A 16,623-nucleotide genomic window follows, 5' to 3' on the forward strand; every position below is an offset into this window, starting at 1 on the left:
TTGATATTAAAATGGAATTTCTGCTAAAAAGGAGTTTATGCAAAAACGGTAGTTATGATAAACTTGCAAGCAGGATTTCTGCAAACCTTCTGTTGTGGCTTTAGTTCTTGTTATGCGGCTTTTGCATTTTGTTGACTCTTTTGGGCCATTGTAAATTACAAACAACACATTTTAAATTGTAATTTGTAAAATAATTGTGAGTTTGAAATTATTCATCACAAAAGTTTGGTTGTACCTTAAGAAAACCATATGAATTCCTTAAAATACATCAAATGTTAAAGCTGGTTGTGACAAGGAAGCAACCTAATCAACCCAAGTTCTCTACAACTTGCTTAAACAGGTAAAAGGCACAAGGAGGGCAATACTCCACGTCTATTACGCAACACAGCATGCAACAGTTTTCCCCTCATCTTGCATGCACTTTAGGGCTATGATAATCATGTCAGCCCTGAGGCGTCTGCTATCAATTAAGTCTCTCCCTTTTGAACACATCTTTACCCTTATTGATAATGGAACGTGCTGTTGAATCAGTACATTAGCCTGCTTACTCCAACATGGAGGGGATGAGGTTTAGCTAAAGAAATCGTGGTGAAAGCTTTTCTAACTTCTGGTTTCACAGAGGCCTGTATGCCATCATCTCTCCCTGAGATCTGATTGTATCACTTTGGCACCGCCACATAGCCACGGCCAATCAAATTATCCACTCTATAGTTTATATCACTTCCTGCTTGTATATACACCCTAAATCTTAAAATGCTGTATTTACACAGTTATATATATATATATATATATATATATATATATATATATATATATATATATATATATATATATAGAGAGAGAGAGAGAGAGAGAGAGAGAGAGAGAGAGAGAGATTTCTTCTCCAGGAAAGAGCGTATGATCCTCTCATAAGTTCATCCAAATATGAGAAAATGTGGGCCTTAAAAGAGTCAAATGATCTGAGTACGAAAGGGCCTGGAGAGACGGCCCGGGTGAGCTGCAGAGCATTAAGCTGCAAAATAAGAGAAGAGCGGTGGAAGGGAGGTTGGTGTTGGGGGTTGGAGGAGAAAAGAAAACTGTTTAATTTAACCAAACTGAGGACCTGAGAGGCGCACAGCACGAGGGGCTCTGAGCCAAAACAACCTCTCCTGAGCCAAGGAAACCCAAAATGGCTCCCACCATGCTGCGCCATCCCAAAGGAGAGGAAAACAAGGAGGAGAAGGCAGAGCCGAGGATTTAGCTGCAACAGTCTATTGGAAAGACTTTCAGCATTGACAAATTTCTGAGAGGCAGAGTGGGGGTGGGGGGGGGTGGGGGGGGGGGTCGAACGGGGACACAAAGGCTTAAATATGTCCACTGAGACACGGGACAGTACACACCGAGCATAAATGCATGTGTGCGTGATTGTGGGGCCGTTGGGAATTGGCCGACCATATGCGTGTTATTTACACCACAGTTTGAACGTACGGCTAACTCATCAGAGGCAGGGGTTGGAGGTGGTGGTGGTGGGTTGGGGGGTATCTTGGTTAATAGTCAGGGTAAATCAAGCTTCTGACACATCTCCCCCTTCTCTCCACCTACTCCTCTCAAAAAACACAGAAAACAAAAGGCAGAGGAGACAAACGCAGCATTTATTTGGGCGGAGACGACCATGCTGCCTCCATTCAGGAGCTGTGGGACTAAGTGACTGGTCGACTGCATTAAACAGTACATAGAAGTCAAGGCAGGCAGATGCTGGCCTGGATAATGGCTGTGCTGACAGCTTACGGACCCATCTGTGACGCTTTCTGCTGGGTTAAGAAAAACATGGTGCGTGTGGGTCTACATGAATTGTTGTGTGTGAGTGGGTGTGTGGGAGGAGGAGTGGTGGGATGGTAAACTCACTTGACTTGCTAAGAAGTTGCTACATTGACAGCTGCGCTGCAAATGAGAGGATATGCGTCCTGCATGGAAGATGAATATGCAGAAAACAGTTTTCATAACTTTGAGGCATTTTCACGCTTTCTCACTTTACAGCCAGAAACCTCTGAGTATTTTTGTTAGGATTTTATGTGACAGAACGATACGGAGGATAACTGTGAAGTAGAAGAAAACCAACTAATGATTTTCTAAACGTTTCAGATAAATCTGAAAAGTGTGACATGCATTTGTATTTCACTCCCTTTAATTTGATACTTCCAAACAAACTTCCGTCTCATCAACTGTGTTCATAATTACAGTCCACCTATGTGTGAATTCACCTTATAAATTTCAATGCAGCTGTTCTGCGAAGGCCTCAAAAGCTTAGTACAGAACATTAGTGAACAAACAACAGCATAAAGGACATAAAAAATCAGCCGACAGGTCAGAGAGGAAGTGACGGGGAAGTTGAAATCAGGGTTATGTTGTAAAACCATTTCCCAAGCTTTGAACAGAGAGAGCTCTGTTCAATCTACCCGTCTGAAAATAAAAATAGGACGGCACAACAACAAATCAACCAAGATCAAATACCTTGCATGGGGAAAAACAAACAGTGCACATCAACGTGAACCAGGGGTGCACCTAATGTCACATGAAAGCTTCATGTTGAGGGGCTGGGATGTTGGATGGATAAATACAACTATGGCCACACTATTCAGGATTCCCTCTGTAAAAATTATCGAAAGTAATGAATAATTTCCATCTTTATTATGCTTCTTTAGTTATGCACTACTTTGTGTTGATTTAAAATAAAAATAAAATGTTTGTGGTTGTTATGTGAAAAAAATGCTTAGAAAACCCTGCACATGGCCTCACACACAAAAAGGCAAACTCTCATCAATCAAAGCCTTGTTATGCTCAGAGTCATGACATGACGACAGTCTTAAAGAGTCTGCTGCTGTTAGCAGGGACTTCAGGGAGCGTGCTTGGGGATGTTGAAGGGTACGAGGAGGTGGTTACCTGTCATTTGTAACTAAATGTGTTTCTAACCCTGCTTCCTGTGCAGCACTGGGGGAGAGTGACCTTACCGGGACCCGATGACCCTGCACTTCTTCTGTCTAAACTACAAAAAGACCCCTCCCAGCAGCAGACAGAGGGGGACATGTCACAAATCGGGTTTGCTATCACTGCCATTTTTATTTGTTGACAGATATAAAGGATGTTTGACTTTTTCTCCCTTTCTTCCAGAGCCTAGGCAATCTTTTTTTATGCAGCAGAGTTATCTCCCACAGGCATTTGCTTGAACAGCAACATACTTGAAACAGAGCAATGTGCTGCATAGTGGTGCATTCATTTCATGTGGGTGAGGGGAAATCTGATTTTCCTATTTTTTTCTACCTCAGGTCTCAGATGGTAAATATTACCAAGGAACTCCTGGTTTGGCAACAAATGTTGGAACAAGGAAGTTCCTGTAATCAAGTTTCAGAGAGTGGTGAAACTCTAGATTCAACTGATTTAATTCTTCTTTTCAGCATTTTGTACCTAGGCTTATAAACAAATAGTGGCATAAATATGACTGTTTGAGAATACACCTGTGGGTTATCGGAGAAGATGTTCCCACATGGGATGACTACTACATAAACATGCTTTTTAACCACCCTTCTCCCACACCCTCAGAAGGCTTTAGGCTAATTAGTTAACAAAGCTCTGAAAGAAAGTCAGGCTTCATCAGTCAGATGATTGACAGCTGCCTGTCCCCCCCATGAGCTACGTGGATGCTGCGTTTACTGCCCCCTCGTTGGCCTCTGCCATCTCTTGACACTCAACCCTGACCCCGGTAAGCTCACTTGCACGTATGCACACGTTAGAAACAATCGAGCTCACAAACAAGCAAGCGGATACATGCAAGAGAGATTCTGCCTTACTTTCTCAGAAACACACACTCAACCAGATTTAAAAACAACCTCTCTCCTCCACCCACCCACCCGTCCCCCAACTGAACTGTTGGGCCTATGGTGCATACTTGCAGCAGATAAAGAGGGGCCTTATTCGAAAGCCAGCCATTCTACTTGACCTTCGCCGAGCCTTTTCACTCTTTCACTCCCTTCAAACCATCTTTGGGGCGCGCTCGCTGCTCAATGTGGCTCAGTCCGTCGCGGGTGAAGGCTGGGGGCACTACTGCAAATTTATTTGGGAGGGGGTGCCCCCAAATACCCCCTCAAACACGCACATGCGCCTAAACACACGCAACCTCTCTGGGCCCCGCCCTTTCAGAAAATCGTCCCGACTTCAAAGTTGGTGTGCATTCATTAATTGCCCTTTGAATTGATATCAGAAGGTCACAATAAGAGTGTGAAAGCAAAAAGAGGCTTTAATGAAGCATAGAGCAGCCATTCATTTGCAGATAACTATGTTTTCATGCTTGGATAGTCATCATGCAAGGCCTTATTAGAAGAGAGGGAGGCGTGCAGAGGGCTAGGAAGACGGAGAGAGCCCCAGGGTAGAGGAGAGTGATTTGGTGCTCGCCACTTGGCCCCTGTGGCCCCCATGCCCTTGTGCCCAGGGACTCTCTGAGTGACACATTCATCCGTTCCTTGGACAGACAGAGCCCTCTTCACGACACATTTGGCGGAGTCATAGCCAATAGCTATTATAGGACTCATCAAGATCTTCTTTTTTCCTGTCTTTGTCAAATTTTGTTGGGACAAAAACAGCAACACTAAAAATACCAGGGCCATCAGTTTTAATATAAGTTAATTTGCTGACAGCTGTCCCAATTACACAAATGATTGGTCTGAGAAGTGCTTCGAAATGTCAAATAAACTTTCTGTGTAATATTGGGCTCTTGTCTGAAACCCAAACTTATGAAGTTTGGAATTTGTTCAAAAAAAGCTTCACAGTAAAAGAGCCTTTAGCTTTTTTGCAGAAAACTGCAAACATGTTTTCAGACTGACAAATTCCACATTAAACAGTTTAAAAAGTTTTTGTTTTTTTTCTTATTCCAGACTTGGAATGCAGTTCCACTGACCTACAGCATTTGATGCAGAACAAATGTTCAAAAACTAAAGGATTATTACAGAACTCCAGAATAGCTGCATATGTTTGTCATTTCAAACCCAGTGGCATGACAATGTAATATGTATACCATTATCGTAATTTTCTATTTCCAAAAACCTCCACTGTGCACATTTTTCTTTCCAATTTGTAACATTAAATTATCATATTTCTATACCCTAATACTTTTTTGATTGTATGACAGATAACTTGTAGAAGGGAACTGATTTTTGTGGCTGTGTAGAAAAATGACTAATGCTGTGATTCCCCTCCTCCACCTGTTGCTGAGTATTGCTGTTTAAAGAGCTGCAGACTAGTTGCTTCATTTTTTTTTCTTGCTTAAAGGAAAGACAAATTCATATAGATTCCTACAAATATTGCAGGTTGCAAAAAGAAAAATACAAGAAAGAATTATTTTAAAACTGCAGAGAAGATAGCCTAAAAGCTGATATGAAGTTAAACTTGTGTTCCAGTATGAAGAGCAGAAAATATATATGTAGTAATAAGTACTTGAAAAGTACAACACGGTTTTGTCATTCTAAAGTTTCTGTATCAAAATCAAAGAAAATGTTATAGTTAGGCTTATAATCACTGTAATGCTCAGCTTGGTATATTACTATTGCAGCAGTAAAAAAATATTGCTTTACTATTTTAAATAAAAACAAGTAAATCAGTGTGTTTTAAATCATTGTGTAAAGTACTGCTATACCCTATACAGTTGGAAATTTAGATTTTCAACCTAGTTGTTTGCTGTATAACAGCTACAAATTCGTCTACAAATGCATCCATTATATATGTTCTTGGGTGGCTGGGTTTATGATTCTTAATGTATTCTATATAGATCATTTTTGTGTCAAAAACTGGAAAAAATGCTCCCAGAAAACAACCATTCACTAGCAATATCAAAATTGAGGTTTAAATGTCTCCTGTAAACTCTTTTATCACTAAAATAAATCCCCTCACTTGGCTCTAAACCTAATCTTTGTCTCCTTGTCTGCTCCTTCCTCCTCTTGTTCTGCAGGTTCTTCATATTATTTCATCCCCTCTGCTGTGGCACCAATGTGGGCTGTGCCCCCCTCGTACCATTTGCAGCTCAAGGTCCCACACCCCAAGTGGCAGAGGAACCTAAGTTTCTCATTCAGTTGCATTATTTACACAAACAAAGTCCCGCTCTGTTTCTGTGACAAAGCTGGCTAAATCTTTATAGCTCTTTCATGTATTGTCTGTGCACGGTTCTCTTTTGTCCCTGAGCTACTGGCCTGGGGTTGTGGACACAATGAGGCCGGCAGAATGGAGGCAGATTGAAGGAATGTGCCTCAATAAACCTAATTATGACATGATGACTGCGCTCACCATGGTAGGGGTTTTTCAAAGATCCTGGGCTTATTCAATTAGCCCTTTCCAGGATCCTCTTTCACCAAAATAAAGTTATCCCTTTGACTGTTTGCATTGCAGAGTGGAATGTGTGGACATGTGTGTGCATACAAACGGCCGGGGTAAACGTAAGTGTATTGGCCCTCGACAAGGCTCTTCTGTATTATCGGGCTAATTTCACCGAAGTAAGTTCGGACTCTCAAAGATACACTGTGAATATGTGAGGCAGGAGGAGGGTGGAGGCGGGTACACCACGTCTGTTTTAATCATTAACTTTGTCTTCAGGGTTAATTACCATGATGTTAACAGTTTGCCAAGGCCCTAAAAATGGGCCTGGAGGGCCAAAACTGGTGTCAAATAAATCTGAAAATGAAGCGGGGTATATTGGTTTTTGAGAACTAAAGTCTTCCTGTTTAACGTTTAAAGAATTTGTAGGATGTTACTGTTGAATACATTTATATTATTTAAGTTTAAAAGCAAACTTTGTATTATGTAGATATTTTTTAACTTATCATAAAAAATTATTTGTAAAAAAGTATTGTTTCTAATTAAAAAAAAATCAACAAGTGACTTTCAGAGCATGATGTTAACACATTCTGATTACTATTTAGGCCACTGTGTATCTCTTTTATTATGTACAGCTGGTATTTCCATTGCCTAAAGCAGGGAACATGGTAGTTATCATCTGAGAAGATAATAGGTTCCTTTTTCCAAAGTAAACAGTTTGAGCTCTCGATGTAAAATCAGTCCCAGTGAAACAAAACATATGCATAATTAACCCGCAAATTGACAATACACGCCCTAATAAGGTTCCTTTACAAACTAGATTGACTTTGCTTTGTGCGCCGTGGAGGATGTAGCGGAGATATAACCCGAGCTGTGCGCCGCAGGCTCCGAGAGACACACGGAGAGCGAAAGAATCAGAGGGAGAGGGGCGGTGTCGCTCTCCAGATGAAAGTGCGATGAAATAAAAGAGTCGATTTAATCTGCTTGAAGAGATTTAGGAGAGCAAGTGGGGGTAAGAGGGGAGAAGGAGCGGCTGGGAGGAGAGGGGAGGGCAAGCGGCTGAGTTTTCGGAGCTGTGCGCATGCAGCGCAGAGGACGGGCTGCCCGGGGCCCCCATTGTCAAGCTGTGCTACGGGCCAGACTGGGGTTCTCCCCGGGAGAACATTGGTCCCTATTCACCGAAAACACTCGGTAATGCCCCCACCCCCCTCGGTCATTAAAACGAGACATGGCACAATATCGACATCATTTAGAGGACATTATTAATGTTTGAGAGGCCAAGGCCAGGGCATCATCAAAGGATCAATGATAGCTCACGAGTTACATCAGGCTGGAGAAGTTCTCTTTGTTTTGTGGACTAGTTATAGTTTGAGAATGGCTATCTCTGCAATTTATTAAAAGCCATCACGTATGAGGGCAATAATGTCTTTTTCCTTCTGCAATGGCTTTATTTTATCGAATTTTATTGGTGTCTCACAATAAATTATATACACTCTAAATAAGTTTGTGTTGGCTGGAGAAACAGCCTTCTTGTTAAAGCTTTGAGGCCGATTTCACCAGCTGGGATTTTCATGCGCGCCCCTGTTTTAGGGGGTGAGCGCGCATCTTCGGGCTGTAGGTGGCTTTCACAAGTCTGAATTGCCTAACTGAATGGCAGCGGGCTTCTTAAGGCGAACCCTAAAAGAAAACATTTTGTAGATGAAAATAGCCGGTGAACGGGCCCTCCGAGCCGTGCCGGACCAGCCGGAGCGCTTCCTGAATAATTCATCCTTCATTGCGGCCTCATAATGTCTTGCGTCGGGTTTTTTCTCTCCCTCTTTCTGTGAAACTCTCCTTTTCCTTTCTATTCCTCTGGCTGAATATTAAGCAGGTCGCCTTCTTCTTCTACTTTAGCGGCGGCCAAAGCTGTTTCCAAGCTGGCCTTTTGTCCGCGCGCAGCCCAAGCGTGAGCCTCAAATGGACTCGCGAGCCTTTGTCTCCCAAGTTCATCCGCGAGCGTCCCGTTGTGCGCGCGAGGCGTGTCTTTGTGAGGAGATGGAGACCGTTGAACAAATGTTTGATCAACTCATCTGGGGGACATTTTGTCTCTTCGAACCAAGGACCTTTATCTCTCCTCCCCTACTGACGCAAGAGCAAGCGGCAGCAAATGCTGACATTTGGCGCCTTAAACATATTTGACCAACAGATCAATATTTTCGGAACAATATAGTCTTCACTTTGTTGCTGACAGGGGAACCTGCGTGCGCCATAAGATTAATAAGCTACGTGTTAAAAGTTTGCTTTCTAAGCTACTAGTCATACACTAAAAAATCAGAGTGTTACAGTTAAACCAACAAAATTGTGGACAATTTGCATGTATTTTATTTGAGAATGACGTAGCCTACATCAATATTTCAGAATGGAAAAAAGAGGAAATGTGATTCTTAGCAAAAACTAGTAAAAGTTTGACAAATTCTAATGATCAATGTAAATGTGTTAATTTATCTTGTTAAAAAAAGACAGAATTAATATTTGATGTGAAACCATCAAATATCACTGAAAATTTCACCAAGTTGTGAAACTGTCAGTGAGATATAGCTAAACTATTTAAACGTATTCTAAAATGTAAACTTTAAAGCTAGGAAGCACGATATGCTAGCAAGCTTGACATTAGCACTGCGGCTTACTAAACTGACATATTCATATAAATATAAAACCTTACTGTTCTATACACAACATTTGATAAATTACATTTATCTTGGGTGAAATTCAAAAGATTTAAGTAGGATCTGTTATCAAAATAAAGAAGTTAATACTGGTGAAAACTAAATAATTATTTAACAAAACATTTATAAACTAATATTTAAATAGTGTCATAATCTTGCTTAAATTTCACAGAGCTGATTTTTTCCCCCAGTTGGATGTAAACCAAATTAAATTATTTTAAGCTAGCAAACTCTGACAGACTCATTACCCTAACAGTTTTTCCCTCTGTCAGTCACAGCAAGGTCTACATGTTAAAAGATGTATGTTTGTAGAACTGTAATATAATATGGAAATTACAGAATGCTGCCATGCAACACAAATTTCCACTCTAGTGGTGCAAGACAAGCATAAAAAAACAACGCAATGACATTCAAAAACAATGGAATTTGCCTTAATGTAGCAAAGTTTGATAAAATGAGTCCAAAATGTCAAAATATCCCACAAAGCTGGAATAACTATACTTGTATTCAGCAAAAGGTTCAATCTGCAAATTCTGATGGTTTACTCTGGCATTTTACTTGTTAATTTTTTTACTCCTCATAAAAATTTACTACTTAGAGTCACCAAAGCATTAGGAAATATTTTCTTTTATGAAAACAGTTCTGCCTTTAAGACTTTTTCCACTGCTTGTAACAGTTTGCAGCCCTAGTAAAAATTGATCTGGTATTTAATATGGAGTTCAAACTACATAAGAACAGCAATAAAGAGCAGTGTGATTAGTTTTAATAATGAATGAAGAAATTAAATGGTTGATGGGTTTATAATGCCACACTAGAACATTACTGAATATATGCTGAAAGGCCATACGGACTTACTGTAAAGGCCATTCATTTACTGCTTTTAAACCACTGCTCAACACACTCACACAGACAATCACACACATGCATTCTCCTCCTTCCCGCACAGAGCCATCGCCTGCTGTTTGATTTACGGTATAGGGCCTCATGGGAAAAGCATTAGTGGAGAGAAATGGTCGATAAAGAATTCCTCACAAAGGTTGAACCATAGTCTTAACATCCAGCAACTTTAAGCCACACCTTTTACTAGTCAAATATTCTTCCTCAAACTGGCTTGCTAAATGTGGTGAAATTTCACAGAAGCCTCTCCAATAATTAAATTGCAAAACAAACCTGAACATTTTGCCAAGCCAAAATACAAACTCAAGAAGTAAACTCACATCTGTCTCCCAGGATGCCTTCAATGCTGTGTTTGGCTCTCCGTTCACTGTCCTCCAGCTCCTTCTTCTCGATCTCGTCTTCCTCTTCTTCTTCCTCACCTTTCCCCCCAAACTTAGTCCTCATGATGCGACTGATGGAGCTCACTGCAAAAGTGGAGGTTTCAAACAAATTGATGATGTCACGACGAAAATAAAGATTAGGTGAAAATATATGTAAAAGTTAAGAACTGTGCTGACAATTGGATTTACACTGATGAAAAATTATCTAAAATGTGTATATATTTATGTAAAAACGATCATTTCAATATTTTACTGTTTTATTTGTATTATTATTTTTTGAAACAAACAAATAAAAAAGCTAAAATAAAAACAGGTACTTAAATTATGAAAGCAAAATTAGGCTACATAACTTTAAAAATTCTGCCAAAAATTACGTGAAATTCTTCTCTTTTTTCCCTTTTTACCTGAAGGAACGTTGTTGCGGTCACATATCCCATCCTTCAGTAATTTATCTCGAATCTCCCAGCTAAACATACCCGGGTTTTCCCGCTTGTATTCCTCTATTCTCCTCTCGACGTCCGGCGTTGTTCCCTGCTTTAAGCACAACACGAGTTGTTTTATTTACTGACCAAACAAGTAAGCCGTTTTACAAAATCAACAGGTTATTATGACGCATCAACACGTAAGTGCATGCACAAGTTTTACTTTGATGGACTGGACGTAAGAAAACATAAATGAAATTACCTTGGGTTTGCTTCCTCCGATGGCTCCGGGTCTGATAGAGCCCGTCTCCTGGTACCTGCACAGAATTTTGGACACGCAGCCGTGGGAGACCCGGAGCTGTCGGGAGATGACGCACGGCCTGATCCCGTGGTGGGCCATCTCCACGATCTTGTGTCGGATGTGGTTGGGCAGAGGTCTGCCGTTGATGAAAACCCCTCCGAGCTGGTTTACTCGGCCTTGACCCAGCGGGGTAGACACTGTAAATTTAAATATTAAAAATATGAGGGGGAACTTCTCAGGATAAAGCCCGGTCTCTTCGGGATCTCTAATAAAAATCTATTTATTTTGGAATAGAAAAGGACTTGTAGCACTTGGAGTAATAGATGTTTCAATGGTCTGTAAAAATGTAGCTTGTCTAAAATCTCAGCAAAGTAAACTGTAAAACAAGGTGGAAAGAACTGGCACGAAGTTTCCACGGTCAATCTGAAAAGTTGTACCAAGAAATAAAGAATCGGCTTAACCGACACGTTTTAGTTCACTTAAGCCCTTCTTTTAGCCTTTACATAACCATTTAGGGACAGAGTCCATGACTGACTTTTCAATAGAAAGGTTTTAAAAGTTTTTTTTTTTTTTCCCGACGTCACTAAATCGACATTTTGTCGTGCTTTACCTTCCAGTGGGAAGCCGCTGCGGGGGTAGTTCTGAGCCAGCGTGGGTCGCATCATCCTGGGTACTGACCCCGCCAACGCAGTCATACCTCCACCACCCCCACCGTCTGCACCGACCTCCTCTTTTCCCGGGGAGGACTCTCTCCTGCGGCGAACAGCAGCAGGAGTCGGTCAGTAAATGGAAAAATCTCCGTCCTTGTGAGAAGTTAGCACCGGTTAGCCTCGGTAGGGCTTAGCTGAGCTCCGGGCTACAGCTAAGCACCGGAGTATCCCGGGACAGCAATAGCCCCCCAAAGAAGTCAAAAACTGACGTCAAAAAGATGAAATTTGGTTTTAAGGGACTTGAAGGGCTTGTGTTTTTCAGCTTAACGGGTTCTGTTTTTAAAGATCACGGCAAACAGGGCGTCGTTTCTATGGCGAGGATGTTGTTGTTGTTTGTTGACACCGGTTCGAAGTGAGAGTGGGCAATCAAAAGTAGTGGAGGTTCTCCCCTGCTTGTCCAGCGCTCACGGTTGTGATTGGCTGAGAGGTTTACGAACGTTGCCCAGGGGAATGCTAGGATTGGCTGAGGCATAAAACTTTTTTATCCTATCAGAAACGCTGTCATAGTTGCGCTGGACAGGACAGGGGCGGCAATTCACAGAGCGCAGATCTGTACATAAAGTTCACTTTTCAAGGCACTGAGATACTAGAAAAATAGATATTAGGCTTGTGCTGTGTAAAATTATACAGCACAAGATATGATAAATCAATTAACTGTTTGTTTAAATAACTAAAAAAAATTCTCAAGTGTCGTGGAGTATTTTTTTCCTCAGTTTAGATGTTGTGAATTGATCTTTTTTATGTAATTGCTTTATGGTGAAAAGCAATAATCATTGAAAACAAATTTTTTTTGTTGATATACAAAGAATGGTAGAATATATGTCTTCTTTTGTGAATTTTGACTCTAACTCTCCGACACTACACATATGGGCTATGTATGGGATTTCTACCAACTAAAAATTAGAACAGATCAACGTTTTAAAGTCCAACAAAATGAACGATTTAGTCCAAGAGTTAACATTTAGACCAATAATTACTGCTGAAAATTATTTATATACATTAACATGAGCGCAAATAGCAATATTTTCTCATTGAACACCACGTAGCTTTGTGAACTGATTTATGAACGCACAAAAAGTAAGAAAAAAAAAGAAATCAATTAGAATTCCATGCCGCCAATCTGTGCGTAATATCATCTCCGAAGTGTTTACGCGTGCTATTGCCCGCGACCTCTAATTTGTTTCCTCCCCGTGGCCTCACATATATGACACAAATGGCGACAAAGAGCGTGTACTTCCAGGAATTTATTGTGGTTCTTCAGAGTGCAGCACCAACCAGCGAGGAACAGTCTGATGGGGGCCGTGCGCCTCAGCAGGGTATGACGCCAGGGCGGCCGTAAAGCCTGTCTGGCGCAGTGCCACTTTGGAAAGGAGGATTTATTTTTACGCCCTTACTACTTTGCCCCCGAAAGATGTCTAATAATCAATATCGTTCCAAACAAAGAAGTTGTCTTGGGTTTGATGGGGTCACGGGTCACAGCAGCCTGTATCTTTCGCGGGATCTGACTGATGCAGTGAAGTGCGCTCCTACATGCTCTGAACTGGCACAAAGGGTTGCTTTAATTCACAAAAAGGCAACTTTATGAACACCAATAATTTTTTATTTTTTATTTTTTTAATTAAGAAAGGTTCAAGCTTACTTATCAACAAGCTATACCTTAACAAGCTTATTTGTTTTGACAAAGCTGTCTGGGAACCTAATCAGAATTTTATTTCGGCGTCCGTCAGTTACCCCGCATCGTTGTATTTAATTCAATTCATGTTCGGATGTTCCTACATAATATAGTTTATAACCAAAAAAGTAACATCAGCCACATAATTCATATATATCGTCCAGAGCCAGGACTTTAAAAGTTGCATGTTATGAAGGTATGACATTATAAATCTATTACCACGTCCAGTGCCATCATCTTATATACTGAAGCATATCTTAAACAATCGACGACAAGTTTTGATTTTTGCCTTATTGCCACTGACTTGTTCAGTGGCAATCTTCCCGGAATGGTCATAGTTATGCACATTGTGCCGTGAGTTCTTGCAAAACCCGAACACCTGATTGAGTCTCTCCGCTCACCTGTGGAGAGTCTACAAAGGCCTCTGTCATTCACCCTCATTTACCTAGAGGAGGTAGAGTCCCCCAGACTCAGTGGGTTTCCGTCAACACAGCCCCGGTTTGCAGGATCTGGGTAGAGAGCAACTTTTAACATGTTGTGTTCGCTGTCAAAAACTTACGCGAATAATGGAAGGTGAGTTAAAACTAAATAGGACTAGGCGCTCTTCATCTGCTAAACGGAATCTCATCGCATTTTATTTTCACGAGTGGAGTGCTTTATCGTGTGCGCTTGTTTTGAATTTCACATTTTGTTTGATAAAGTTACGATGCTTGAGCGTCATTTCACTTTAACCTTTTGAACGAATGATTAAACAAAACATTTAAAGGCCCAATGTTAAGAGTGGTTTCCGAAAAATAAAAAATAAAATCAAAAAGAAATTTTCCAAATTATTTTAATATTACAAAAAGAGGGAACGTGACTGTGTAGGCTGACGAATGTGGCTATCTGAGAAGGATTTGACTGAAACTAGATATTGTACGAACTGAAAAACACGCACATGCAAAAGGGGGCAAATAGAAAACAGAGATAGAGGCTTATGCTCTTTTAAAAAGCGACACTGAATCTCCGTGTCCAATCCATTACCGGGGGACGAAACTCAAAGTCAGAAATCTCTCCTGATGAGAAATAAATGAGTTGCATCAGATGCTCTGCGGAGAAGGACATTCAAAGAGTGCTGATTGATTTTTTTTTTTTTTTTTTTTTTTTTACACATGCTAATAATAATTCACAAAAAAGGCAGGAAGCGAATGTCGTAAAACAGTAACTTCTCAAAATTCACCTAAAAATACATTTTTCTCTCTCTTAGAGGACAATATCTTTACTAATTTTTGGCCTGTTAATACTGCCCATAATGCGTTTACTTTTTTAAAAGTAAGAAACGAACATGGGTGTATATCAAAGCAGAACACCGCCTTAAAACTATTTATCACCCAGTGTATAATATGATGCGTTTAGATCAAATCATTAAAACCTGTTCAATGAAGAAACAAGTCAGCTGTTTCTTCATTGCACCTTATAGTAGTGGACTCGTATATTTCGCCCCTACAAAAAATAATTGAACAAGAACATATAAAAGATATTCAAATCTAGAATGATTTTTGACAAAGCGTTAAATAAATACCAAGTTTATTTGTTGCACTGTGAGCCATGAAGCTCTCACATCTACATATAATCAAGAGGTGAAGCATATTTTGCTAGCCAGCGTTAGAAGTGGAGGTTGTAGAAGTATAAGGAAACAAGCTAATTTCAATTTCATATAGGGATTACAGGTTGAGACTTGCAATTGAATGTGAACAGTAGGTAAGGTAGTAAATATATTATTTCATATATTTTCTAGTATCGACACACTTTCAGTTCAACTCATGTAACGAGCATATTAAAACTTTACAAATGTAGCAATTTCACTACTTGTCATTATTGTAATGTTATGCTTTTTTACGTCTGAATCCTAGAAAATGTACTTAGCTGCTTTAGTCACATCTGCTTAATTTTCTCTCTCAGAACGTTTTAGTATTTGGATCATGAGAACCCAATTATGAAAAAACAAGATTGGTTCTTTGATCTTATTATTACTCTTAAATTAAATCTATCAAATAGTTTTATATTTTGCGACCAAGACAGATAAGTAGAATGCAATTTAATTTTAATTTAATTTTAGGATAATTAGGAGATTTTAAATAACTGCAACGAGAAACAATTACCATTCTTTTCACATCCCAATTACATTTCACTGTGACTGTAGAAGGCGCTGTTTCAACCATACACATCAGCTTTGTAGTCCCATTTATCTTTGAGAAAAGAAAACAAAGTGACAATAAGATATTAAATACACACATGAGTAAAATATTGAGTTGGAAGAGAATAAATATTTGCTTTTTAAAATGTATCATAGTTGATATACTTACTAGTCGTAGGAGGTGTCAGAATAGTTGAAGGCGGACACACTTTATTTGCTTCTGGAGGTGATTATATTATTTTATTAAACGCATTTAAAAAAAAGTTTTGTTGACTATTCTGCACGAAAGCTAATTTCATATGTTTTTAGATAGATAAAAACATGTAATTAACATAATAGATAGACAGACAGACACACAGACAGATATAGATAGATAGAAGTTAATGGTTTTACATGCCAGAGGTTCAAAATGACAGGGCCCATAATCAAACCGTGGGGGACTCCGCAGGAATAAAGCCAATTCTTTAAACTGCACATTTCCAACATGTGTATTAACCATAAATAATCACTGACATTTTATTGATAATTACTTTTAATAATTTAACACTGTCCTAGAGTTTACTCATTTGGTTTACCTCAGAGACTTTATGGTTACTTTCTTTAATCTATTTACATGTAGTTTGTAACCCATACAGTAAAACAGTGGTTCTCAAACTTTTTAGAGCAAGTATTATGTCATCGTCTGATATGTTTTTCAAAGTGTCATGTTGTCAAGACATTCCCTTTGTTCTAAATTCACTGTAGTTGGCTTCATTTTCTTCTGAGAGTTCTTGAAAGATCTTCCAAAACACTCCCTTCTACTTGTACCTTTTTGTAGCAAAAATTAATATTCTTGACCAAGTCATCTTTTTTTTATATTGAATATCAAGTCCAAATAATTATTCATTTGCTTGCTATTTATTTTCTTAATAGCCTTCAACAACATTTTATTTTGCCTATCTCAAAAATGGTCCACCACAGTTTTAGAACCTGATCACACACTATTTTCTTGTAAACATACCTGGATACAACAGCCCTCACTTCCAGT

At 39.7% G+C, this 16,623-nt stretch overlaps 1 protein-coding gene across 11 annotated transcripts in view; it reads right to left on the bottom strand.

The window, feature by feature from the left end:
* The window catches only part of pax3b (paired box 3b), a 29,661-nt gene extending 17,392 nt beyond the window's left edge, over window positions 1-12,269 (bottom strand). For 2 of the 11 annotated variants that reach the window (XM_044120269.1, XM_044120273.1), the window contains exons 1-4: window positions 11,649-12,268; window positions 11,000-11,235; window positions 10,720-10,849; window positions 10,256-10,399 (exon numbers count right to left, since the gene is read on the bottom strand). In XM_044120269.1, coding sequence (XP_043976204.1) covers window positions 10,256-10,399; window positions 10,720-10,849; window positions 11,000-11,235; window positions 11,649-11,733 — 595 coding nt within the window. In that variant the 5' untranslated portion in view covers window positions 11,734-12,268. Of the gene's footprint in view, window positions 1-10,255; window positions 10,400-10,719; window positions 10,850-10,999; window positions 11,236-11,648 lie in introns of all 11 variants that reach the window. The other 9 variants (XM_044120272.1, XM_044120274.1, XM_044120271.1 and 6 more) reach the window with 8 other exon arrangements.
* Between the last annotated feature and the right edge of the window lie 4,354 nt (window positions 12,270-16,623).

The sequence above is a fragment of the Gambusia affinis genome, linkage group LG06 (genome assembly GCF_019740435.1).
Source record: "Gambusia affinis linkage group LG06, SWU_Gaff_1.0, whole genome shotgun sequence".
In the NCBI taxonomy this organism is placed as follows: Eukaryota; Metazoa; Chordata; class Actinopteri; order Cyprinodontiformes; family Poeciliidae; genus Gambusia; species Gambusia affinis.